The 26,455-nt window shown below is 46.3% G+C and overlaps 1 protein-coding gene across 1 annotated transcript in view; it reads right to left on the bottom strand.

Moving 5' to 3' along the window:
• Positions 1-21,477, bottom strand: part of LOC119943405 (FGF1 intracellular binding protein) — a 28,056-nt gene extending 6,579 nt beyond the window's left edge. The window contains exons 1-5 of the mRNA XM_038764365.1: positions 21,377-21,477; positions 15,328-15,526; positions 5,132-5,258; positions 1,960-2,060; positions 1,729-1,862 (exon numbers count right to left, since the gene is read on the bottom strand). Of these exons, the coding sequence (XP_038620293.1) occupies positions 1,729-1,862; positions 1,960-2,060; positions 5,132-5,258; positions 15,328-15,526; positions 21,377-21,461 (646 nt within the window). The 5' untranslated portion in view covers positions 21,462-21,477. The remainder of the gene's footprint in view (positions 1-1,728; positions 1,863-1,959; positions 2,061-5,131; positions 5,259-15,327; positions 15,527-21,376) is intronic.
• Between the last annotated feature and the right edge of the window lie 4,978 nt (positions 21,478-26,455).

The following is a 26,455-nucleotide window of genomic DNA, read 5'->3' as shown; positions in this document are numbered from 1 at the left end:
TGTTAGTCTGCTTGGTGTTGTACTCTGTCTCCCCCTTTTAGACTGTGAGCCCGCTGGTGGGTAGGGACTGTCTCTACATGTTGCCAATTTGGACTTCCCAAGCGCTTAGTACAGTGCTCTGCACAGAGTAAGTGCTCAATAAATATGATTGATTGATTGATTGAGGACCCCCGGCTTCAGGGACCGGGAGGGTCTAGCCGAGGGCAGCCTGGACCCCTAAGTGGGGCAGGGGACCGAGTCAGCGCGAGAAGGGGGATCCTGGGCTCTCCCAGGCCTGGCAAAGTGACCTTGGCCAAGTCACTTCACCTTTCTGTGTCTCGGTTATCTCACCCGTAAAAAGGGGATGGAGACCGGGAGTCCCATAATAATAATAATAATAATAATAATAATGATGACATTTGTTAAGCGCTTACTATGTGCGAAGCACTGTCCTAAGCGCTGGGGGGGGGGATACAAGGTGATCAGGTTGTCCCTCGTGGGGCTCACAGTCTTAATCCCCATTTTACAGATGAGGGAACTGAGGCTCCGAGAAGTGACTTGCCCAAGGTCACAAAGCTGACAAGCGGCGGAGCCGGGATTCAAACCCACGGCCTCTGGCTCCCGAGCCCGGGCTCTTCCTACTGCGCCACGCTCCCACGTGGGATCCACCCCGGCGCTCCGCACAGTAAGCGCTTAACGAATTTATTTTATTTTGTTAGTATGTTTGGTTTTGTTCTCTGTCTCCCCCTTCTAGACCGTGAGCCCGCTGTTGGGTAGGGACCGTCTCTATATGTTGCCAACTTGTACTTCCCAAGCGCTCAGTCCAGTGCTCTGCACACAGTAAGTGCTCAATAAATACGATTGATTGATTGATTGAATACCGCCGTGACTATTCCCGTGATTATTCCGCTGGGGGACGGGGCCGCCTAATGAGGGCGGGGGTGGAATCCCCATGCGGGCCCGGAAAGAGGCCGGCAGCTCTCGGCCATCCTCCCCGATCTGCCCCGGCGCTCCGTACAGTGCCCGGCCCACAGTAAGCGCTTAACGAATACCACCGTGATTATTCCCGTTATTTTAATTTGTTCGTATGTTTGGTTTTGTTCTCCGTCTCCCCCTTTTAGACTGTGAGCCCGCTGGTGGGTAGGGACTGGCTCTAGATGTTGCCAATTTGGACTTCCCAAGCGCTTAGTCCAGTGCTCTGCACCTAGTAAGCGCTCAATAAATATGATCGATGATGATGATGATGATATTATTACGCTGGGGAGCGGGGCCGCCTAATGAGGGTGGGGGTGGATCCCCTACGCTGGCCCACAAATCAATCAATCAATCAATCGTATTTATTGAGCGCTTACTATGTGCAGAGCACTGTACTAAGTGCTTGGGAAGTACAAATTAGCAACACATAGAAACAGTCCCTACCCACCAGTGGGCTCACAGTCTAAAAGGGGGAGACAGAGAACAGAACCAAACATACCAACAAAATAAGATAAATAGGATAGAAATGTACAAGTAAAATAAATAAATAATAGAGTAATAAATATGTACAACCATATATACATATATACAGGTGCTGTGGGGAAGGGAAGGAGGTAAGATGGGGGGATGGAGAGGGGGACGAGGGGGAGAGGAAGGAAGGGGCTTCTCCTTCCTCACAAAGTGAGGAATGCCAGTCTCCTCACAAAGAGACTGGCATTCTCCCCCCCGCCCCCCGAGAGGGTGGGTGCGGATTTGGGGCGCGGGGGTCCCCACCGACGGCCCCCAACGTCCAGTTCTGGATCATGAGTTCCGCACAGAAGGCAAAGTCCCCGAAGCTCAGATACTGCAGCTTCTTCTTCCCGGTCTCGAAGCGGTTGTTGGCGAAGAAGACGATGGCCGCGTAGTCCCTGGTGGCCGGGGGTCGGGGGGGGGAGAGGGGAGGTCAGAGGCGACCGCGACGGCCCCCCCCCCCCCCGGGCGGCCCCCGCCCCGACTCCCGCTCACCTGGCCAGCCGGTCGGAGAGGAGGAAATGCTGCTGGATGTTATCCACCAAAGAGCCCCGCATCTCCTCCACCACTTTGAAGACGCGCTTGAAGTTGTCGAACTGTGGGGCGGTCCGGGGGTCCGGGGGGGGGGGGACACATGACACATGACGATCCCCCCGGGAAAGGTCCCTACTGAGAGCTCACCTCCTCCAGGAGGCCTTCTGGACTGTGAGCCCGCTGTTGGGTAGGGACCGTCTCTATGTGTTGCCAACTTGGACTTCCCAAGCGCTTAGTCCAGTGCTCTGCGCACAGTAAGCGCTCAATAAATACGATTGAATGAACGAGGCCTTCCCGGACTGAGCCCTTTTTCCTCTCCTCCTCCCCATTCCCCTGCCCTGCCTCCTTCCCCTCCCCACAGCACCTGTATATATCAATCGTATTGATTGATATATACATATTTATTACTCTATTTATTTATTTATTTTACTTGTACATATCTATTCTATTTATTTTGTTAGTATGTTTGGTTTTGTTCTCTGTCTCCCCCCTTTTAGACTTCCCAAGCGCTTAGTCCAGTGCTCTGCACAAAGCAAGCGCTCAATAAATACGATTGAATCGATGAGGCCTTCCCGGACTGAGCCCCTTTTTTCCTCTCCTCCTCCCCATCCCCCCCGCCCTGCCTCCTTCCCCTCCCCACAGCACCTGTACATATCAATCGTAGTGACTGATATATACATATTTATTACTCTATTTATTTATTTATTTATTTTACTTGTACATATCTATTCTATTTATTTTATTTTGTTAGTATGTTTGGTTTTGTTCTCTGTCTCCCCCTTTTAGACTGTGAGCCCGCTGTTGGGTAGGGACCGTCTCTAGATGTGGCCAATTTGGACTTCCCAAGCACTTAGTCCAGTGCTCTGCGCACAGTAAGCGCTCAATAAATACGATTGAATGAATGAGGCCTTCCCGGACTGAGCCCCTTTTTTCCTCTCCTCCTCCCCATTCCCCCGCCCTGCCTCCTTCCCCTCCCCACAGCACCTGTACATATCAATCGTAGTGATTGATATATACATATTTATTACTCTATTTATTTATCTATTTATTTTACTTGTACATATCTATTCTATTTATTTTATTTTGTTAGTATGTTTGGTTTTGTTCTCTGTCTCCCCCTTTTAGACTTCCCAAGCGCTTAGTCCAGTGCTCTGCACAAAGCAAGCGCTCAATAAATACGATTGAATGAATGAGGCCTTCCCGGACTGAGCCCCTTTTTTCCTCTCCTCCTCCCCATTCCCCCCGGCCCTGCCTCCTTCCCCTCCCCACAGCACCTGTATATATCGATCGTATTGATTGATATATACATATTTATTACTCTATTTATTAATTTATTTATTTTACTTGTACATATCTATTCTATTTATTTTATTTTGTTAGTATGTTTGGTTTTGTTCTCTGTCTCCCCCTTTGAGACTTCCCAAGCGCTTAGTCCAGTGCTCTGCGCACAGTAAGCGCTCAATAAATACGATCGAATGAATGAGGCCTTCCCGGACTGAGCCCCTTTTTTCCTCTCCTCCTCCCCACCCCACCCCCGGCCCTGCCTCCTTCCCCTCCCCACAGCACCTGTACATATCAATCGTAGTGATTGATATATACATATTTATTACTCTATTTATTAATTTATTTATTTTGCTTGTACATATCTATTCTATTTATTTTATTTTGTTAGTATGTTTGGTTTTGTTCTCTGTCTCTCCCTTTTAGACTTCCCAAGCGCTTAGTACAGTGCTCTGCACATAGTAAGCGCTCAATAAATACGATTGATGATGATGATGATTGAGCACTTACTGTGTGCAGAGCAGTGTACTAAGCGCTCGGGAAGTACAAGTTGGCAACATACAGAGACGGTCCCTACCCAACACTGGGCTCAGTTTGTACAGATTTATCACTGTTACTTGGACATATTTACTATTCTATTCATTTCGTTAATGCCGTGCATTTAGCTTTAATTCTATTTGTTCTGACGACTTGACACCTGCCCACATGTTTTGTTTTGTTGTCCGTCTCCCCCTTCTAGACTGTGAGCCCGCTGTGGGGTAGGGACCGTCTCTAGATGTTGCCAACTTGGGCTTCCCAAGCACTTAGTCCAGTGCTCTGCACACAGTAAGCGCTCAATAAATACGATTGAATGAATGAATGAATGAAAGGTCAAGCCAGGGTCCGCTTGGGGAAGCGTCCCGAGGGCCCAGACAAAGGCCAGGGCTGCGGGGTGGCAGGGAAAAATCACCTGTATATATGTATATATGTTTGTACATATTTATTACTCTATTTATTTATTTATCTTACTTGTACATATCTATTCTATTTATTTTATTTTGTTAGTATGTTTGGTTTTGTTCTCCGTCTCCCCCTTCTAGACTGTGAGCCCACTGTTGGGTAGGGACTGTCTCTATATGTTGCCGACTTGGACTTCCCAAGCGCTTAGTCCAGTGCTCTCTCTGCACACAGTAAGCGCTCAATAAATACGATTGATGATGATGATGATGATTACTCTATTTATTTACTTTACTTGTACATATCTATTCCATTCATTTTATTTTGTTAGTATGTTTGGTTTCGTTCTCCGTCTCCTCCTTTTAGACTGTGAGCCCACTGTTGGGTAGGGACTGTCTCTAGATGTTGCCAACTTGGACTTCCCAAGCGCTTAGTCCAGTGCTCTGCACACAGTAAGCGCTCAATAAATACGATTGATGATGATGACGATTACTCTATTTATTTATTTACTTCACTTGTACATATCTATTCCATTCATTTTATTTTGTTAGTATGTTTGGTTTCGTTCTCCATCTCCTCCTTTTAGACTGTGAGCCCACTGTTGGGTAGGGACTGTCTCTATAGGTTGCCAACTTGGACTTCCCAAGAGCTTAGTCCGGTGCTCTGCACACAGTAAGCGCTCAATAAATACGATCGACTGATTGATTGATTGCTCTGCACACAGCAAGCGCTCAATAAATACGACTGAATGAATGAATGCAGCGGGAAGGACAGAGGAATGGTCTAAGGACAGAGGGACGGAAGGAGGAATGGAGGAGAGGACGGAGGAGGTGGGGGAGGAGTGGGAGGGCCCCTCCCGCGCCTGTCAGGATTCGGCCTCGGCTCCTGGGCCTCCCGGCCCCGTGCCCTGTCGTACCTGTCTGCGGCAGCTCTTGAGGGTCACGCCGGTCTTGGTACTGATGTCGTCCAGGTCTTTCTTGGTGCCCTTGGACAGTTTCTTCCCCAAGACTTCCCGCACGAAGGCCTCGTCGAAAGCATAGTACCTGGAGGAAGGGGCAGGGGTCAGGGGTCGCGGAGAAGGGGCTGAGAGGGACCGGACCCCCACCCCATCAATCAATCAACGATAATTAATCAGCACTTAACCCCACGTTTATTCCACTGTAACCATAATCGCGCTACTTGTTGAGCACTTCCTATTCATAGTATGTTGAGCACATACTAGTCATTCATCCGTATGTTTGTACGGATTTATTACTCTACTTCTTTATTTTATTTTGTTAATATTCATTCATTCAATCGTATTTATTGAGCGCTTACTGTGTGCAGAGCACTGGACTAAGCGCTTGGGGAGTCCAAGGTGGCAACATAGAGAGACGGTCCCTACCCAACAGCGGGGTCACAGTCTAGAAGGGGGAGACAGAGAACGAAACAAAACATATTAACAAAATAAAATAAATAGAATAAATATGTACAAATAAAATAAATAGTGCCAAGCCCCGCTCTAAGCACTGGGGGAGGAAGATGCAACATCATTCATTCATTCATTCATTCAATCGTATTTATTGAGCGCTTACTGTGTGCAGAGCACTGTACTAAGCGCTTGTGACACTCAGGCCCGGGGCTCTATCCACTGAGCCACGCTGTTTCTCCAGGTCAGACTGAATGTACAAATACAGGAGCAGTGTGGCCTAGTGGAAAGAGCCCGGGCCTGGGAATCATTCATTCATTCATTCAATCGTATTTATTGAGCGCTTACTGGGTGCAGAGCACTGGACTGAGCGCTTGGGAAGTCCAAGTTGGCAACATCTAGAGACGGTCCCTACCCGACAGCGGGCTCACAGTCTAGAAGGGGGAGACGGACAAGACATAACATATGCCAACTTGTCCTTCCCAGGCGCTTAGTCCAGTGCTCTGCACACAGTAAGCGCTCAATAAATACGATTGAATGAATGAATATTAACAAAATAAGTAGAATAAATAAGTACAAATAAAATAAATAAGTAGAGTAATAAATCCGTACAAACATATATACATATATACAGGTGCTGTGGGGAGGGGAAGGAGGTAAGGCGGGGGGGGGGGATTCATTCATTCATTCATTCAATTGTATTTACAGAAGCAGCGTGGCTCAGTGGAAAGAGCACGGACTTTGGAGTCAGAGTTCGTGGGTTCAAATCCCGGCTCCGCCACTTGTCAGCTGTGTGACTTTGGGCAAGTCACTTAACTTCTCTGTGCCTCAGTTGCCTCCTCTGTAAAATGGGGATTAAGACTGTAAACCCCCCGTGGGACAATCTGATCACCTTGTCACTTCCCCAGCACTTAGAACAGAGCTTTGCACATAGTAGGCGCTTAACAAATGCCATCATTATTATTTCGCAGAGAAGCAGCGTGGCTCAGTGGAAAGAGCCCAGGCTTTGGAGTCAGAGGTCATGGGTTCAAATCCCGGCTCCGCCACTTTTCAGCTGTGTGACTTTGGGCAAGTCGCTTCACTTCTCCAGGCCTCAGTTCCCTCATCTGGAAAATGGGGGCTGTGAGCCCCCCTGTGGGACAACCTGATCGCCTTGCAACCTCCCCAGCGCTTAGAACAGTGCTTTGCACATAGTAAGCGCTTAATAAATGCCATCATTATCCAGCGCTTAGAACAGTGCTTTGCACATAGTAAGCGCTTAACAAATGCCGTTATTATTATTTATTGAGCGCTTACTGTGTGCAGAGCACTGTACTAAGCGCTTGGGAAGTCCAAGTTGGCAACATATAGAGACGGTCCCTACCCAACAGTGGGCTCACAGTCTAGAAGGGATGGGGATGGGGAGGAGGGGGACTGTGTCCTAATATAATCAGTTAGGACACAGTCCCTGCCCCGCATCGGGCTCTCGGTCTAAGTACGAGGGAATAGGATTTAATCATTCATTCATTCAATCGTATTTATTGAGCGCTTACTGTGTGCAGACCACTGGACTAAGCGCTTGGGAAGTCCCAGTCGGCAACATCTAGAGACGGTCCCTACCCCACAGCGGGCTCACAGTCTAGAAGGGGGAGACAGACAACAAAACCAAACATACTAACAAAATAAAATAAATAGAATAGATAGGTACAAGTAAAATAAATAGAGTAATAAATCTGTACAAACATATATACATATATACAGGTGCTGTGGGGAAGGGAAGGAGGTAAGATGGGGGGGATGGAGAGGGGGACAAGGGGGAGAGGAAGGAGGGGGCTCAGTCACTTTACCCCAGGGAAACTAAGCGCCAGAGAAGTAAAATAATTTTCCCGAGGTCACATGGCTGCCACGTGGCAGAGCCGGGATTAGAACCCAGCTCCTCTAATTCCCAAGCGCTTAGTACAGTGCTCTGCACACAGTAAGCGCTCAATAAATGCGATTGAATGAATATTTATTACTCTACTTGTACATATGTATTCCATTTGTTTTATTTTGTTAATATGTTTTGTTTTGTCGTCTGTCTCCCCCTTCTAGACTGTGAGCCCGCTGTTGGGTCTCTATTCTGTTTTGTTGATATGTTCACTCATTCATTCATTCAATCGTATTTATTGAGCGCTTACTGTGTGCAGAACACTGGACTAAGCGCTTGGGAAGTACAAGTCGGTAACATATGTTTTGTCTTCTCGATCTGTCTCCCCCTTCTAGACTGCGAGCCTGCTGTTGGGTAGGGACCGTCTCTATTTATTTTGTTTTGTTGATATGTTCATTTATTCATTCATTCAATTGTATTTATTGAGTGCTTACTGTGTGCAGAACACTGTACTAAGCGCTTGGGAAGTACAAGTCAGTAACATATGTTTTCTTTTGTCGTTCTGTCTCCCCCTTCTAGACTGCGAGCCCGCTGTTGGGTAGGGACCGTCTCTATTTTGTTTTGTTGATATGTTCATTCAGTCATTCATTCAATCGTATTTATTGAGCGCTTACTGTGTGCAGAGCACTGGACTAAGCGCTTGGGAAGTACAAGTCGGTAACATATGTTTTGTCTTCTCGATCTGTCTCCCCCTTCTAGACTGCGAGCCTGCTGTTGGGTAGGGACCGTCTCTATTTATTTTGTTTTGTTGATATGTTCATTTATTCATTCATTCAATCGTATTTATTGAGCGCTTACTGTGTGCAGAACACTGGACTAAGCGCTTGGGAAGTACAAGTCAGTAACACATGTTGTGTCTTGACGATCTGTCTCCCCCTTCTAGACTGTGAGCCCGCTGTTGGGTAGGGGACGTCTCTAGATGTTTCCAACTTGTACTTCCCAAGCGCTTAGTACAGTGCTCCGCACACAGTAAGCGCTCAATAAATACGATTGAATGAATGAATGAATGAATGATTCCCAGGCCCGGGCTCTTTCCACTAGGCCACGCTGCTTCTGTATTTGTACATTCAGTCTGACCTGGAGAGGTAGCGTGGCTCAGTGGATAGAGCCCCAGGCCTGAGTGGCAGAAGCGCTTAGTACAGTGCTCCGCACACAGTAAGCGCTCAATAAATACGATTGAGTGGATGAATGAATGATTCCCAGGCCCGGGCTCTTTCCACTAGGCCACGCTGCTTCTGTATTTGTACATTCAGTCTGACCGGGAGAAATAGCGTGGCTCAGTGGATAGAGCCCCGGGCCTGAGTGTCGCAAGCGCTTAGTACAGTGCTCCGCACACAGTAAGCGCTCAATAAATACGATTGAGTGAATGAATGAATGATTCCCAGGCCCGGGCTCTTTCCACTAGGCCACACTGCTTCTGTATTTGTACATTCAGTCTGATCTGGAGAAACAGCGTGGCCCGGTGGATAGAGCTCCGGGCCTGAGTGTCGCAAGCGCTTAGTACAGTGCTCCGCACACAGTAAGCGCTCAATCCAGCGCTTAGAACAGTGCTCTGCACATAGTAAGCGCTTAACAAATGCCATCATTATTATTATTATCATTATTATTAGAAATACGATTGAATGAATGAATGAATGAACAAGGGCTTGGGTTCCAATCCCATCCCATCCTCACCACCACTCCGCTGTGTGACCTTGGGCAAATCACTTCACTTCTCTGGGCCTCGGTTCCCTCATCTGTAAAATGGGGATGAAGAGGGTGAACCCCACGTGGGACAGGGACTGTGTCCAACCTGATCACCACGTATCTATCCCGTGCTTAGTACAGTGCCAGCCACATTTATTTTGTTAATGTGTTTTGTTTTGTTGTCTGTCTCCCCCTTCTAGACTGTGAGCCCACTGTTGGGTAGGGACCGTCTCTAGATGTTGCCAACTTGGACTTCCCAAGCACTTAGTACAGTGCTCTGCACACAGTAAGCGCTCAATAAATACAATTGAATGAATGAATGAACGAATGTGCCAAGCTTAGAGAAGCAGCGTGGCCCAGTGGAAAGAGCCCGGGCTTTGGAGTCAGAAGTCATGGGTTCAAATCCCGGCTCCGCCACTTGTCAGCTGTGGGACTTTGGGCAAGTCACTTCACTTCTCTGGGCCTCAGTTCCCTCATCTGTAAAATGAGGATGAAGACTGTGAGCCCCCCGTGGGACAACCTGCTCACCCTGTAACCTCCCCAGCGCTTGGAACAGTGCTTTGCACATAGTAAGCGCTTAATAAATGCCATCGTTCTTATTCATTCATTCATTCAATCATATTTACTGAGCGCTTACTGTGGGCAGAGCACTGGACTAAGCGCTTGGGAAGTCCAAGTTGGCAACATCTACAGACAGTCCCTGCCCCACAGTCACAGTCTAGAAGGGGGAGACAGACAACAAAACAAAACATATAAATAAAATAAAATAAATAGACTAAATATGCACAAATAAAATAGAGTAACCACTCCAGAGCTTAGTACAGTGCCTAGCACATAGTAAGTGCTTAACAAATACCATTATTGTTATTATTATCATTATCATTATTATTACAGGGACTGTGTCCAACCCAATTTGCTTGTAACCACACCAGAGCTTAGTACAGTGCCTGGCAGATAGTAAGCGCTTAACAAATACCATTGTTGTTGTTATTATTATTATTATTATCATCATTATTATTATTATTATTATTATCATCATCACTTCACTGGGCCTCAGTTCCCTCACAAGCACCATGGAGATTCAACACCTCTTCTCCCTCTACTTTCATTCCTTCAATCAATCAATCGTATTGACTGAGCGCTTACTGTGTGCGGAGCACTGGACTAAGCGCTTGGGAAGTCCAAGTTGGCAACATCTAGAGCCGGCCCCTACCCAACAGCGGGCTCACGGTCTAGAAGGGGGAAGACAAGAGAACAAAACAAAGCAGCTTAACAAAATAAAATAAAGAGAATAAATATGCACAAATAAAATAAATAAATAGAGTAACCACTCCAGAGCTTAGTACAGAGCCTGGCATATAGTAAGCGCTTAACATATACCATTCTTCTTCTTATTATTATTATTATTATTATTATTATCATTTCACTTCTCTGGGCCTCAGTTCCCTCACAAGCATCATTATTATTATTATTATTTTTACAGGGACTGTATCCAACCTGATTTGCTTGTGACCACACCAGAGCTTAGTACAGTGCCTGGCAGATAGTAAGAGCTTAACAAATACCATTATTATTATTATTATTATTACAGGGACTGTGTCCAACCCGATTCGCTTGTAACCACGCCAGAGCTTAGTACAGTGCCTGGCAGATAGTAAGAGCTTAACAAATACCATTATTATTATTATTATTACTACTATTATTATTATTATTACAGGGACTGTATCCAACCCGATTTGCTTGTAACCACGCCAAAGCTTAGTACAATGCCTGGCAGATAGTAAGAGCTTAACAAATACGATTATTATTATTATTATTATTACAGGGACTGTGTCCAACCCGATTTGCTAGTAACCATGCCAGAGCTTAGTACAGTGCCTGGAAGATAGTAAGAGCTTAACAAATACCATTATTATTATTCTTATTACTATTATTATTATTATTATTACAGGGACTGTGTCCAACCCGATTTGCTTGTAACCACGCCAGAGCTTAGTACAGTGCCTGGCAGATAGTAAGAGCTTAACAAATACCATTATTATTATTATTATTATTATTATTACAGGGACTGTGTCCAACCCGATTCGCTTGTAACCACGCCAGAGCTTAGTACAGCGCCTGGCAGATAGTAAGAGCATAACAAATACCATTATTATTATTATTATTACTATTATTATTATTACAGGGACTGTGTCCAACCCAATTTGCTTGTAACCACGCCAGAGCTTAGTACAGTGCCTGGCAGGTAGTAAGAGCTTAACAAATACCATTATTATTATTATTATTATTATTATTATTATTATTATTATTATTATTATTACAGGGACTGTGTCCAACCCGATTTGCTTGCAACCATGCCAGAGCTTAGTACAGTGCCTGGCAGATAGTAAGAGCTTAACAAATACCATTATTATTATTATTATCATTATTATTATTATTATTATTATCACTTCACTTCTCTGGGCCTCAGTTCCCTCACAAGCACCATGGAGATTCAATACCTCGTCTCCCTCGACTTTCATTCCTTCAATCCTTCAATCGTATTGACTGAGTGCTTACTGTGTGCAGAGCACTGGACTAATCAATCATATTTATTGAGCGCTTACTGTGTGCGGAGCACTGTACTAAGCGCTTGGGAAGTCCAAGTTGGCAACGTCTAGAGCCGGCTCCTACCCAACAGCAGGCTCACAGTCTAGAAGGGGGAAGACGAGAACAAAACAGCTTAACGAAATACAATCAATAGAATAAATATGCACAAATATGCAAAATCAATAAAGAAGGTCTTCTGAATATAATAGATCTCCAAAAAGACATTTTCTAAAATCGGTGACCGGAAACAAATCCATTTTCTTAGCCTGGTTTTCAAATTATCCTTGGGTTGCTTTTAGGTAGTGTTTAGGTGGTTTTTCTCTGTGGTTACGGAGGGCTTGGCTTGTCTGCCCCAAATGTAACTATTGTGCTAGACTGTTTACTACTCTATTTATTCATTTATTTTATTTGTACATATTTATTCTATTTATTCTATTCACAGTCTATTCCTTCTAGACTGTGAGCCCGTTGTTGGGTAGGGACCGTCTCTAGATGTTGCCAACTTGTACTTCCCAAGCGCTTAGTACAGTGCTCTGCACACAGTAAGTGCTCAATAAATACGATCGATTGATTGATTGATTGATTGACAGGGAATGTCTGTTATATTGTTCCATTGTATTCTCTCAGGTGCTTAGTTCAGTGCTCTGCACACAGTAAGCACTCAATAAATTCATTCATTCAATCATAGTTATTGAGCTCTTACAGAGCACTGTACTAAGCGCTTGGAAAGTACAATTTGGCAACAAATAGAGACAATCCCTACCCAACAACCGGCTCGCAGTCTAGAAATAATACTATAAATACAATAAATACGATTGACCGACTGAATGCTTCTAGACTGTGAGCCCACTGTTGGGTAGGGACTGTCTCTATGTGTTGCCAACTTGTACTTCCCAAGCGCTTAGTACAGTGCTCTGCACACAGTAAGCGCTCAATGAATACGGAATGATTGATTGATTTTATTTTGTTAATATGCTTTGTTTCGTTGTCTGTCTCCCCTTCTAGACTGTGAGCCCGCTGTTGGGTAGGGACCGTCTCTAAATGTTGCCAACTTGGACTTCCCAAGCGCTTAGTCCAGTGCTCTGCACACAGTAAGTGCTCAATAAATACGATTGATTGATTGATTGATGTTGCCAACTTGGACTTCCCAAGCGCTTAGTCCAGTGCTCTGCACACAGTAAGCGCTCAATAAATACGATTGATTGATTTTATTTTGTTAATATGCTTTGTTTTGTTGTCTGTCTCCCCCTTCTAGACTGTGAGCCCACCATTGGGTAGGGACCGTCTCTAGATGTTGCCAACTTGGACTTCCCAAGCGCTTAGTCCAGTGCTCTGCACACAGTAAGCGCTCAATAAATACGATTAATTGATTGATTGATTTTATTTTGTTAATATGCTTTGTTTTGTTGTCTGTCTCCCCCTTCTAGACTGTGAGCCCGCTGTTGGGTAGGGACCGTTTCTAGATGTTGCCAACTTGGACTTCCCAAGCCCTTAGTACAGTACTCTGCACACAGTAAGTGCTCAATAAATACGATTGATTGATTGATGTTGCCAACTTGGACTTCCCAAGCGCTTAGTCCAGTGCTCTTCACACAGTAAGTGCTCAATAAATATGATTGATTGATTGATTTTATTTTGTTAATATGCTTTGTTTTATTGTCTGTCTCCCCCTTCTAGACTGAGCGCCCACTGTTGGGTAGGGACCATCTCTACACGTTGCCAACTTGTACTTCCCAAGCGCTTAGCCCAGTGCTCCGCACACAGTAAGTGTTCAATAAATACGACTGATTGATTGCTTTTATTAATATACTTTGTTTTGTTGTCTGTCTCCCCCTTCTAGACTGTGAGCTCACTGTTGGGTAGGGACCGTCTCTAGACGTTGCCAACTTGGACTTCCCAAGCGCTTAGTCTAGTGCTCCGCACACAGTAAGCACTCAATAAATATGATGGATTGATTGATTTTATTTTGTTAATATGCTTTGTTTCAATCAATCAATCGTATTTATTGAGCGCTTACTGTGTGCGGAGCACTGTACTAAGCGCTTGGGAAGTACAAGTTGGCAACATATGGAGACAGTCCCTACCCAACAGTGGGCTCACAGTCTAAAAGGGGGAGACAGAGAACAAAACCAAACATACTAACAAAATAAAATAAATAGAATAGATATGTACAAGTAAAATAAATAGAGTAATAAATATGTACAAACATATATACATATACACAGGTTTCGTTGTCTGTCTCCCCCTTCTAGACTGTGAGTCCACTGTTGGGTAGGGACCGTCTCTAGATGTTGCCAACTTGGACTTCCCAGGCGTTTTGTCCAGTGCTCTGCACACAGTAAGCGCTCAATAAATATGATTGACTGATTGATTTTATTTTGTTAATATGCTTTGTTTTGTTCCGTCTCCCCCTTCTAGACTGTGAGCCCACTGTCGGGTAGGGACCGTCTCTAGATGTTGCCAACTTGGACTTCCCAAGCGCTTAGTCCAGTGCTCTGCACCCAGTAAGCGCTCAACAACGTACCTACGTTTGTATGTATTTATTGCTCTATTTTACATGTACATATTTATTCTATTTTATTTTGTTAATATGTTTTGTTTTGTCGTCTGCCTCCCCCTTCTAGCCTGTGAGCCCGCTGTCGGGTAGGGACCGCCTCTAGACGCTGCCAACCTGGACTTCCCAGGCGCTTAGTCTGGTGCTCCGGACACAGTAATCGCTCAATAAATACGACTGAATGAATGAACAAGGGAAATACATAAATAAATAAAATGATTATTATTAGCGGCGACTGGGGAGGGGGCGGGGGTGGCACCTCTCTGGACTTCTCAGGCGCTTAGTCCGGTGCTCCGCACACAGTCAGCGCTCAATAAATACGACTGAATGAATGAACAAGGGAAATACATAAATAAATAAAATGATTATTATTAGTGGCGACTGGGGAGGGGGCGGGGTGGCACCTCTCTGGACTTCCCAGGCGCTTAGTCCAGTGCTCCGCACACAGTCAGCGCTCAATAAATACGACTGAATGAATGAACAAGGGAAATACATAAATAAATAAAATGATTATTATTAGTGGCGACTGGGGAGGGGGCGGGGTGGCACCTCTCTGGACTTCCCAGGCGCTTAGTCCAGTGCTCCGCACACAGTCAGCGCTCAATAAATATGACTGAATGAATGAACAAAGGAAATACATAAATAAATAAAATGATTATTATTAGCGGCGACTGGGGAGGGGGCGGGGGTGGCACCTCTCTGGACTTCTCAGGCGCTTAGTCCGGTGCTCCGGACACAGTAAGCGCTCAATAAATATGACTGAATGAATGAACAAAGGAAATACATAAATAAATAAAATGATTATTATTAGTGGCGAATGGGGTGGCACCTCTCTGGACTTCTCAGGCGCTTAGCCCGGTGCTCCGCACACAGTCAGCGCTCAATAAATACGACTGAATGAATGAACAAGGGAAATACATCAATAAATAAAATGATTATTATTAGCGGCGACTGGGGAGGGGGCGGCACCTCTCGATGAGCAGGGCCTGGCGGGAGGGCGGGATCTGGAAGACGAGCTGTTGGAGCAGCTTGGGCGGAGCGTGTAGTAGACGCTCCAGCATGTGGAAAGTGCGGTAGTGATCCATGGTATCGCTCTGCAGGACTCCGGCCGTGGCTCCCGTCTGCTCCAGGATTCCCGACCGCACGCGCAGCCCCACGGCGTCCGACACTGCGGGGGCAAAAGGGAGACCTCTCCAGCCCCTCGCCTCCTCCTCCTCCTCCCTCACCGCGGAGAAGCCGCCTGGCTTGGTATTTAATAACGGCATTTATTAAGCGCTTACTACGCGCAAAGCACTGTTCTAAGCGCCGGAGAGGTTACAAGATGATCAGGTTGTCCCACGGAGCGGGGGGCTCTCACAGTCTTCATCCCCATTTTCCAGGTGAGGGAACTGAGGCCCAGGGAAGTGAAGTGACTTGCCCAAAGTCACACAGCTAATTGGCAGAGCCGGGATTTGAACCCATGACCTCTGACTCCAAAGCCCGGGCTCTTTCCCACCGAGCCACGCTGCTTCTTCGCCCCCCGCGTCGCCACGTTTTGTTTTGTCGGCCCTCTCCCCCTTCTAGGCCGGGAGCCCGTTGGTGGGGAGGAACCGTCTCTATATAATAAGGAGAGCGTTTATTAAGAGCTTACTCTGTGCAAAGCACTGTTCTGAGCGCTGAGGACGTTACAATCAATCAATCAATCGTATTTATTGAGCGCTTATTGTGTGCAGAGCACTGGACTGAGCGCTTGGGAAGAACAAGTTGGCAACATCATCATCATCATCAATCGTATTTATTGAGCGCTTACTGTGGGCAGAGCACTGGACTAAGCGCTTGGGAAGTACAAGTTGGCAACATCATCATCATCAATCGTATTTATTGAGCGCTTACTGTGTGCAGAGCACTGGACTGAGTGCTTGGGAAGTCCAAGTTGGCACCATCATCATCATCATCATCAATCGTATTTATTGAGCGCTTACTGTGTGCAGAGCACTGGACTGAGCGCTTGGGAAGTCCAAGTTGGCAACATCTAGAGACGGTCCCTACCCAATGGTGGGCTCACAGTCTAGAAGGGGGAGACAGACAACAAAACAAAGCATATTAACAAAATAAAATCAATCAATCGTATTTATTGAGCGCTTACTGTGTGCAGAGCACTGGACTAAGCGCTTGGGAAGTCCAAGTTGGCAACATCAATCAATCAATCAATCGTATTTATTGAGCACTTACTGTGTGCAGAGCACTGGACTAAGCGCTTGGGAAGTCCAAGTTGGCAACATATAGAGACAGTCCCTACCCAACAGTGGGCTCACGGTCTAAAAAGGTGATCAGGGTGTCCCACGGGGGGCTCACGGTCTTCATCCCCATTTTACAGATGAGGGAACTGAGGCCCAGAGAAGTGAAGTGACTTGCCCCAAGTCACCCAGCTGACAAGCGGTGGAGCCGGGATTTGAACCCACGACCTCTGACTCCAAAGCCCAGGCTCTTTCCACTGAGCCACGCTGCTTCTCCAATGTTGCCGACTTGGACTTCCCAAGCGCTTAGTACAGTGCTCACACACAGTAAGCGCTCGATATATGTATATATGTTTGTACATATTTATTACTCTATTTATTTACTTATTTATTTTACTGGTACATACCTATTCTATTTATTTTATTTTGCTAGTATGTTTGGTTTTGTTCTCTGTCTCCCCCTTTTAGACTGTGAGCCCACTGTTGGGTAGGGACTGTCTCTATATGTTGCCAATTTGTACTTCCCAAGCGCTTAGTATAGTGCTCTGCATATGGAAAGCGCTCAATAAATATGATTGATGATGATGATGATGATAAATACGATTGAATGAATTGGGTAGGAACCGCCTCTATCTGTTGCCGACTTGTCCTTCCCAAGCGCTTGGTACAGTGCTCTGCACACAGTAAGCGCTCAATAAATACGACTGAATGAATGAATGAATGAATGAAAGAGTCAGAGGGCGTGGGTTCTCATCCCTTATATCTGCTGTGTGACTTTGGGCAAGGCACTTCACTTCTCTGGGCCTCGGTTCCCTCATCTGGAAAATGGGGATGAGGACTGTGAGCCCCCCCATGGGACAACCTGAATCACCTTGTATTCTCCCCAGCGCTTAGAACAGTGCTTTGCACATAGTAAGCGCTTAATAAATGCCATCAATATTATTATTATTGTATCTTGTACATATTTACTATTCATTTTATTTTGTTAATATGTTTTGTTTTGTTGTCTGTCTCCCCTTTCTAGACTGCGAGCCCGTTGTAGGGTAGGAACGTCTCTATACGTTGCCGACTTGGACTTCCCAAGCGCTTAGTATAGTGCTCTGCACACAGTAAGCGCTCAATAAATGCAACTGAATGAATGAATGAATGAATGAATGAATGAATGGAGTCAGAGGGCATGGGTTCTCACCCCTTTTATCTGCTGTGTGACTTTGCGCAAGGCACTTCATTTCTCTGGGCCTCGGTTCCCTCATCTGGAAAATGGGGATGAGGACTGTGAGCCCCCCCCATGGGACAACCTGAATCACCTTGTATTCAGGTAGAACAGTGCTTGGCACATAGTAAGCGCTTAACAAATGCCAACATTATTATTATTATTATTATTATTCTCCCCAGCGCTTAGAACAGTGCTTTACACATAGTAAGTGCTTAATAAATGCCATCAATATTATTATTATTATATCTTGTACATATTTACTATTCTATTTATTTTATTTTGTTAATATGTTTTGTTTTGTTGTCTGTCTCCCCCTTCTAGACTGTGAGCCCACTGGTGGGTAGGGACCGTCTCTAGATGTTGCCAACTTGTACTTCCCAAGCACTTAGTACAGTACTCTGCATACAGTAAGCGCTCAATAAATACGACTGACTGAATGAATGAATGAATGATTCTCTGGGCCTCAGTTCCCTCATCTGTAAAAATGGGGATGAAGACTGGGAGCCCCCCGTGGGACAACCTGATCACCTTGTATACTCCCCAGTGCTTAGAGCAGTGCTTGGCACATAGTAAGCATTTAATAAATGCCATCATTATTATTCTTATTATTTTCTGGGCCTCAGTTTCCTCATCTGGAAAATGGGGTTTAAAACTGTGAGTCCCCCGTGGGACCACCTGATCACCCTGTAACCTCCCCAGTGCTTAGAACAGTGCTTTGCACATAGTAAGTGCTTAATAATTAAGACTGTGAGCCCCCCGTGGGGCAACCTGATCACCATGTAACCTCCCCAGCGCTTAGAACAGTGCTTTGCAGAGGTTACAAGGTGATCAGGTTGTCCCACGGGGGGCTCACAGTCTTCATCCCCATTTTATAGATGAGGTAACTGAGGCCCAGAGAAGTGCGGTGACTTGACCAAAGTCACACAACTGGCAAGTAGCTGAGCCGGAATTTGAACCCATGACCTCTGACTCCGAAGCCCGGGCTCTTTCCCACTGAGCCACGCTGCTTCTCTAATAATAATAATGATGGTATTTGTTAAGCGCTTCCTATGTGCCAAGCACTGTACTAAGCGCACGATAAATACGACTGAATGAATTGTCTGCCTCCCCCTTCTAGACTGTGAGCCCGTTGGTGGGTAGGGACCGGCTCTATCTGTTGCTGAATTGTACTTTCCAAGCGCTTAGTACAGTGCTCTGCACACAGTAAGTGCTCAATAAATACGACTGAATGAATGAACAACAGAACAATAGAACTGACACATTCCCTGCCCACATAGAATGAATTACGGTATTTGTTAAGCGCTTACTATGTGTCAGACATCGTCCTAAGCGCTGGGCACTGTACTAAGCGCTCAATAAATAAGAATGTGTGAATGAGTGAGTGAATGAATGCGTGAGTGAATGAATGAATTGCCAACTTGTACTTCCCAAGCGCTTAGTCCAGCGCACTGCACACAGTAAGCGCTCAATAAATACGATTGAATGAATGAGTGAATGAATGAGTGAAAGAATGAGTGAGTGAATGAATGAGTTGCCAACTTGTACTTCCCAAGCGCTTAGTCCAGTGCTCTGCACACAGTAAGCGTTCAATAAATGATTCAATGAGTGACTGAATGAGTGACTGAATGAGTGAGTGAATGAATGAGTTGCCAACTTGTACTTCCCAAGCACTTAGTCCAGTGCTCTGCACACAGTAAGCGCTCAATAAATATGATTGAATGAGTGAATGAATGAGTTGCCAGCTTGTACTTCCCAAGCGCTTAGCCCAGTGCTCTGCACACAGTAAGTGCTCAATAAATATGATTGAATGAATGAATGAGTGAATGAATGAATGAGTGAATGAATGCGTGAGTGAATGAATGCGTGAGTGAATGAATGAGTTGCCAACTTGTACTTCCCAAGCGCTTAGTCCAGTGCTCTGCACACAGTAAGCACTCAATAAATATGATTGAATGAATGAGTGAGGAATGAATAATAATAATGTTGGTATTTGTTAAGTGCTTACCATGTGCAAAGCACTGTTCTAAGCGCTGGGGGAAACACAAGGAAATGATGTTGTCCCATTTTAATTAATAAAGCCTTAATCCCCATTTTCCAGATGAGGGAACTGAGGCCCAGAGAAGTGAAGTGACTTGCCCAAGGTCGACCACTTGCCAGCTGTGTGACTTTGGGCAAGTCACTTCACTTCTCTGGGCCTCAGTTACCTCATCTGGAAAATGGGGATTAAGAGTGTGAGCCCCCCCCCCCGCCCACCACCGTGGGACAACCTGATTACCTTGTATCTACCCCAGTGCTTAGAGCAGTGCTTAATAAATGCCATTATTATTATTTTATTATTATTATTATTATGTGGGGGAGGCGGCATTCGAATCCATGACCTCTGAGTGTGAGTGAATGAATGCGTGAGTGAACGGATGAGTTGCCGATTTGTCCTTCCCAAGCGCTTAGTCCAGTGCTTTGCACACAGTAAGCGCTCAATAAACACGATTGAATGAATGAGTGAATGAATGTGAGTGGATGAATGAATGAATGAGTGAGTGAGTGAGACTGTGAGCCCACTGTTGGGTAGGGAGCGTCTCGAGATGTTGCCAACTTGGACTTCCCAAGCGCTTAGCCCAGTGCTCTGCATACAGTAAGCGCTCAATAAATACGATTGATTGATTGAATGAATGAGTGAATGAATGAATGAGTAAATGTATGAATAAGTGAATGTGAGTGAATGAATGAGTGAATGAATGAATGTAAGTGAATGAATGAATGAGTGAGACTGTGAGCCCACTGTGGGGTAGGGACCGTCTCTAGATGTTGCCAACTTGTACTTCCCAAGTGCTTAGTACAGTGCTCTGCACACAGTCAGTGCTCAATAAATACAATTGATTGATTGATTGAATGTGAGTGAATGAATGAATGAGTGAGTGAATGAATGTGAGTGAGCGAATGAATGAATGAGTGAGTGAATGTGAGTGAATGAATGAGTGAATGAATGAATGTGAGTAGGTGAATGAATGAATGAGTGAGTGAGACTGTGAGCCCACTGTTGGGTAGGGACCGACTCTATATGTTGCCAACTTGGACTTCCCAAGTGCTTAGTACAGTGCTCTGCACACAGTAAGCGCTCAATAAATACGATTGAATGAATGAATGTGAGTGAATGAATGAAAGAGTGAGTGAATGAATGTGAGTGAATGAATGAATGAGTGAGTGAGTGAATGAATGAATGAATGAATGAATGAGTGAGTGAGACTGTGAGCCCACTGTTGGGTAGGGACCGTCTCTCTATGTTGCCAACTTGGACCTCCCAAGTGCTTAGTCCAGTGCTCTGCACACAGTAAGCGCTCAATAAATACGATTGATTGACTGAATGAATGTGAGTGAATGAATGAATGAGTGAATGAATGTGAGTGAATGAATGAGTGAGTGAATGAATGTGAGTGAATAAATATATGAGTGAGAGAATGAATGAGTGAATGAATGACTGAATGAATGAGTGAGTGAATGAATGAGTGACTGGCTGATTGAGTGAGTGAGTGAGTGCGTGAGGGTCAGGCAGGGGGCGTGTCGGGTCTGTGGGTGAGGACGGACCTACCGGAGTATCCGTCCAGCCATAGGCGGTACACATCCTCGTCGATGAGCGTCGTGTTGCCCACGAAGATGTCCAGCTCGTTGGTCATGGCGGGGCCGGGCCGGGCCGAGCCGCTCCGCAGCCCGAGGGGACACGCCCGGGGCCGCCGGACACTGCGTTCCCCCCGACCCCACAATCCGGACGGACCACTTCCGCCCCCACCCACCCGACCCGCCAATCCGGACGGACCACTTCCGCTCCCACCCACCCGACCCGACAATCCGGACGGACCACTTCCGCTCCCACCCGCCCCGACCCGCCAATCCGGAAGGACCACTTCCGCTCTTGGCCGGCAGTCAATCAACCGTATTCCTTCCTCCCTCCCTTCATTCATTCATTCATTCATTCATTCGTATTTTCTTTCATTCATTCATTGAGCCCTTACTGTGTGCAGAGCACTGGACTAAGCGCTTGGGAAGCACAAGTTGGCAACTCATTCATTCACCCACAAATTCATTCATTCACTCATTCATTCAATCGTATTCATTCATTCAATTGTATTCATTCAATCGTATTTATTGAGCACTTACTGTGTGCAGAGCACTGGACTAAGCGCTTGGGAAGCACAAGTTGGCAACTCATTCATTCATTCACTCACAAATTCATTCATTCACTCACTCATTCATTCAATCATATTCATTCATTCAATTGTATTCATTCAATTGTATTTATTGAGCACTTACTGTGTGCAGAGCACTGGACTAAGCGCTTGGGAAGCACAAGTTGGCAACTCATTCATTCACTCACAAATTCATTCATTCACTCATTCAATCGTAGTCATTCATTCAATCATATTTATTGAGTGCTTACTGTGTGCAGAGCACTGGACTAAGCACTTGGGAAGTACAAGTTGGCAACTCATTCATTCATTCACTCACTCACTCATTCATTCACTCATTCGTATTCATTCAATCGTATTTATCGAGCGCTTACTGTGTGCAGAGCACTGGACTAAGCGCTTGGGAAGTCCAAGTTGGCAACATCTAGAGACAGTCCCTACCCAACAGTGGGCTCACAGGCTACAAGGGGCCCTTCATTCATTTGATTGTATTTATTGAGCGCTTACAGTGTGCAAAGCACTGTACCAAGCGCTTGGGAAGTATGAATCATCAACAGAAGCAGCATGGCTCAATGGAAAGAGCCCGGGCTTTGGAGTCAGAGGTCATGGGTTCAAATCCCAACTCTGCCACTTAGCTGTGTGACTTTGGGCAAGTCACTCTACTTCTCTGTACCTCAGTTCCCTCATCTGTAAAATGGGGATGAAGAGTGTGAGAACCCCATGGAACAACCTGATCACCTTGTAACCTCCCCAGCGCTTAGAACAGTGCTTTGCACATAGTAAGCGCTTAACAAATGCCATTATTATTAGATAGAGACAGTCCCTACCCAACAATGGGCTCACAGTCTAGAAAGGGGAGACAGACAACAAAACAAAACAAGTCATTCATTCAATCGTATTGATTGAGTGCTTATTGTGTGCAGAACACTGTACTAAGCGCTTGGGAAGTACAAGTCGGCAACATCTAGAGACGGTCCCTACCCAACAACGGGCTCACAGTCTAGAAGGGGGAGGCAGACAACAAAACAAAACATGGAGACAGGTGCCAAAACTGTCAGAATAAATAGAATTAGAGGTCTACATACAAGAATTATAGCTATATACACAGTCAGTCAGAGAGTCAGTCATTCAGTCGCATTTATTCAGTGTTTACTTTGTGCAGAGCACTGTACTAAGCGCTTGAGAAAGTACATACAACAATAAACATTCCCTGCCCACAACGAGTTAACAGTATTTATTAAGCGCTTACTAAGAATAATAATAATGATGCCATTTGTTCATTCATTCATTCAGTCGTATTTATTGAGCGCTTACTGTGTGTACAGCACTGTACTAAGCGCTTGGGAAGTACAAGTCGGCAACAGATAGGGACAGTCCCTACCCAACAACGGGCTTACAGTTTAGAAGGGGGAGACAGACAACAAAACAAAACATGTAGATGGGGGTCAATATCATCAGAACAAATAGAATCAAAGCTAGATGCACATCATTAACAAAATAAATAGAATAGTAAATATGTACGAGTAAAATAAATAGAGTGAGAAATCTGTACAAGTATATACAAGTGCTGTGGGGAGGGGAAGAGGGTAGGGTGTAGGGGATGGGGAGGAGGAGAGGAAAAAGGGGGCTCAGTTTGGGAAGGCCTCCTGGAGGAGGTGAGCTCTCAGTAGGGATTTGAAGGAAGGAAGAGAGCTAGCTTGGCGGGTGTGCGGAGGGAGGCCATTCCGGGCCAGGGGATGACGTGGGCCGGGGGTCGATGGTGGGACAGGCGAGAACGAGGCCCGGTTAGGAGGTGAGCAGCAGAGGAACTGAGGGTGCGGGCTGGGCTGGAGAAGGAGAGAAATAATAATAATAATAATCATAGTAATAACAATCATAATCATGGTGGTACTCGTTAAGCTCTTACTGACCTAAGATCTGGACTACAATAGAGATAATCAGGTCCCACATTGGGCTCTCATTCTAATAGCAAGCAGAATCAATCAATAAATCCTATTAATTGAGCGCTTACTATGTGCCAAGCACTGTTCTAAGCACTGGGGGGGTACAGGGTAATCAGGTTGTCCCACGTGGGGCTCACAGTCTTAATCCCCATTTTACAGATGAGGGAACTGAGGCCCAGAGAAGTGAAGTGACTTGCTCAAAGTCACACGCCTGAGAAGTGGCGGAGCTTGGATTAGAATCCATGACCTTTAACTCCCAAGTGCAGAGCGCTGTACTAAGCGCTTGGTAGAGTACAATGTAACAATAAACAGACACGTTCCCCAGCCACAATGAGCTTACAGTCTAGAGGGGTATATAAATAAAAATTTATTCATTCACTCATTCAATCGTATTTATTGAGCGCTTACTGTGTGCAGAGCACTGGACTAAGCGGGGGCCCGCCCCGCCCGCCGATTGGCCTCCGCCCCTGACGTCACGCCCGGTCCCCGCCGCCGATTGGCCGCCGCCTGTGACGTCACCATCATCATCATCAATCGTATTTATTGAGCGCTTACTATGTGCAGAGCACTGTACTAAGCGCTTGGGAAGTACAAATTGGCAACATCTAGAGACAGTCCCTACCCAACAGTGGGCTCACAGTCTAAAAGGGGGAGACAGAGAACAAAACCAAACATACCAACAAAATAAAATAAATAGAATAGATAGGACGTCACGCGCCGGCCCCCGTCTCAGTGGCGGTGGCGGACTCCACCCGCGCGGTCCCCGCATCCCGCGTCCTGGCCGGTCCGGTCTGGCTGACAATCAATTAATGAATGAACGAATGACCGACCGGCTAAGTGACGGACGGACTGAATGACTGCCCACCCGCACGAATGAATAACTGACCGATTGACTGTCTGACAATGAATGAATGAATGAATGACCGACCGACTAAGTGACGGACGGACTGAATGACTGCCCACCCGCACGAATGAATAACTGACCGATTGACTGTCTGACAATGAATGAATGAATGAATGACCGACTGACTGACTGTGACGGACGGACTGAGTGACTGACAGAATGACTGCCCGCCTGCACGAATGAATAACTGACCGACTGACTGACAGTGAATGAATGAATGACCGACTAAGTGACGGACGGACTGAATGACTGCCCGCCCGCACGAATGAATAACTGACCGACTGTATGGCTGACAATGAATCATCATCATCATCATCATCATCAATCGTATTTATTGAGCGCTTACTATGTGCAGAGCACTGTACTAAGCGCTTGGGAAATACAAATTGGCAACATATAGAGGCAGTCCCTACCCAACAGTGGGCTCACAGTCTAAAAGGGCAGTGCTCTGCACATAGTAAGCGCTCAATAAATACGATTGATTGATTGATTGATTAAAAGGGGGAGACAGAGAACAAAACCAAACATACTAACAAAATAAAATAAATAGGATAGATATGTAAAGTAAAATAAATAAATAGAGTAATAAATATGTAATAGAGTAATAAAAATGAATGAATGACTGGCTAAGTGACGGACGGACTGACTGAATGACTGCCCGCCTCAGGCGAAAGGCCGAAGCCCCAGGCCGAGAGGGGGGAGGGGCAAACCCGGGGGCCCGCCCCGCCCGCCGATTGGCCGCCGTCCCTGACGTCACGCCCGGCCCCCGCCGCCGATTGGCCGCCGTCCGTGACGTCACGCGCCGGCCCCGCCCCCGGGCCCTGCTCTGTCTCAGGCGTGGTGGCGTGGTCCGGTCTGGCTGACAATCAATTAATGAATGAATGACCGACCGGCTGACTAAGTGATGGACGGACTGAATGACTGCCCGCCCGCACGAATGAATAAATGAACGAATGACCGACTGACTGTGACGGACGGAGTGACTGACTGAATGACTGCCCGCCTGCACGAATGAATAGCTGACCGACAGACTGACAGTGAATGAATGAATGACCGACCAAGTGACGGACGGACTGAACGCCTGCCCGCCCGCACGAGTGAATGGCTGACAATGAATGAATGAATAAGTGACGGCCTGACTGAATGACTGCCGGCCTGAGGCGAAAGGCCGAAGCCCCAGGCCGAGAGGGGGAGGGGCAAACCCGGGGGCCCGCCCCGCCCGCCGATTGGCCGCTGTCCCTGACGTCACTCCCGGTCCCCGCCGCCGATTGGCCGCCGTCCGTGATGTCACGCGCCGGCCCCGCCCCCGGGCCCTGCTCTGTCTCAGTCACGGTGGCAGCCTTCCCCCGCGCGGCCCCTGCGTCCCGGGCAGTCCGGTCTGGCTGACAATCAATTAATGAATGAATGAATGACCGACCGGCTGTCTAAGTGACGGACGGACTGAATGACTGCCCACCCGCACGAATGAATAACTGACCGACTGACTGACAATGAATGAATGAATGACCGACCGACTGACTAAGTGACGGACGGACTGAACGCCTGCCCACCCGCACGAATGAATAACTGACCGACTGATTGATTGACAATGAATGAATGACTGACCGACCAAGGGACGGACGGACTGAATGACTGCC

This window comes from Tachyglossus aculeatus, chromosome 22 (assembly GCF_015852505.1).
Source record: "Tachyglossus aculeatus isolate mTacAcu1 chromosome 22, mTacAcu1.pri, whole genome shotgun sequence".
NCBI classification, from domain to species: domain Eukaryota; kingdom Metazoa; phylum Chordata; class Mammalia; order Monotremata; family Tachyglossidae; genus Tachyglossus; species Tachyglossus aculeatus.
The sequence above is the reverse complement of the archived record's forward strand: the minus strand, read 5'-3'. Positions and strand labels throughout refer to the sequence as shown.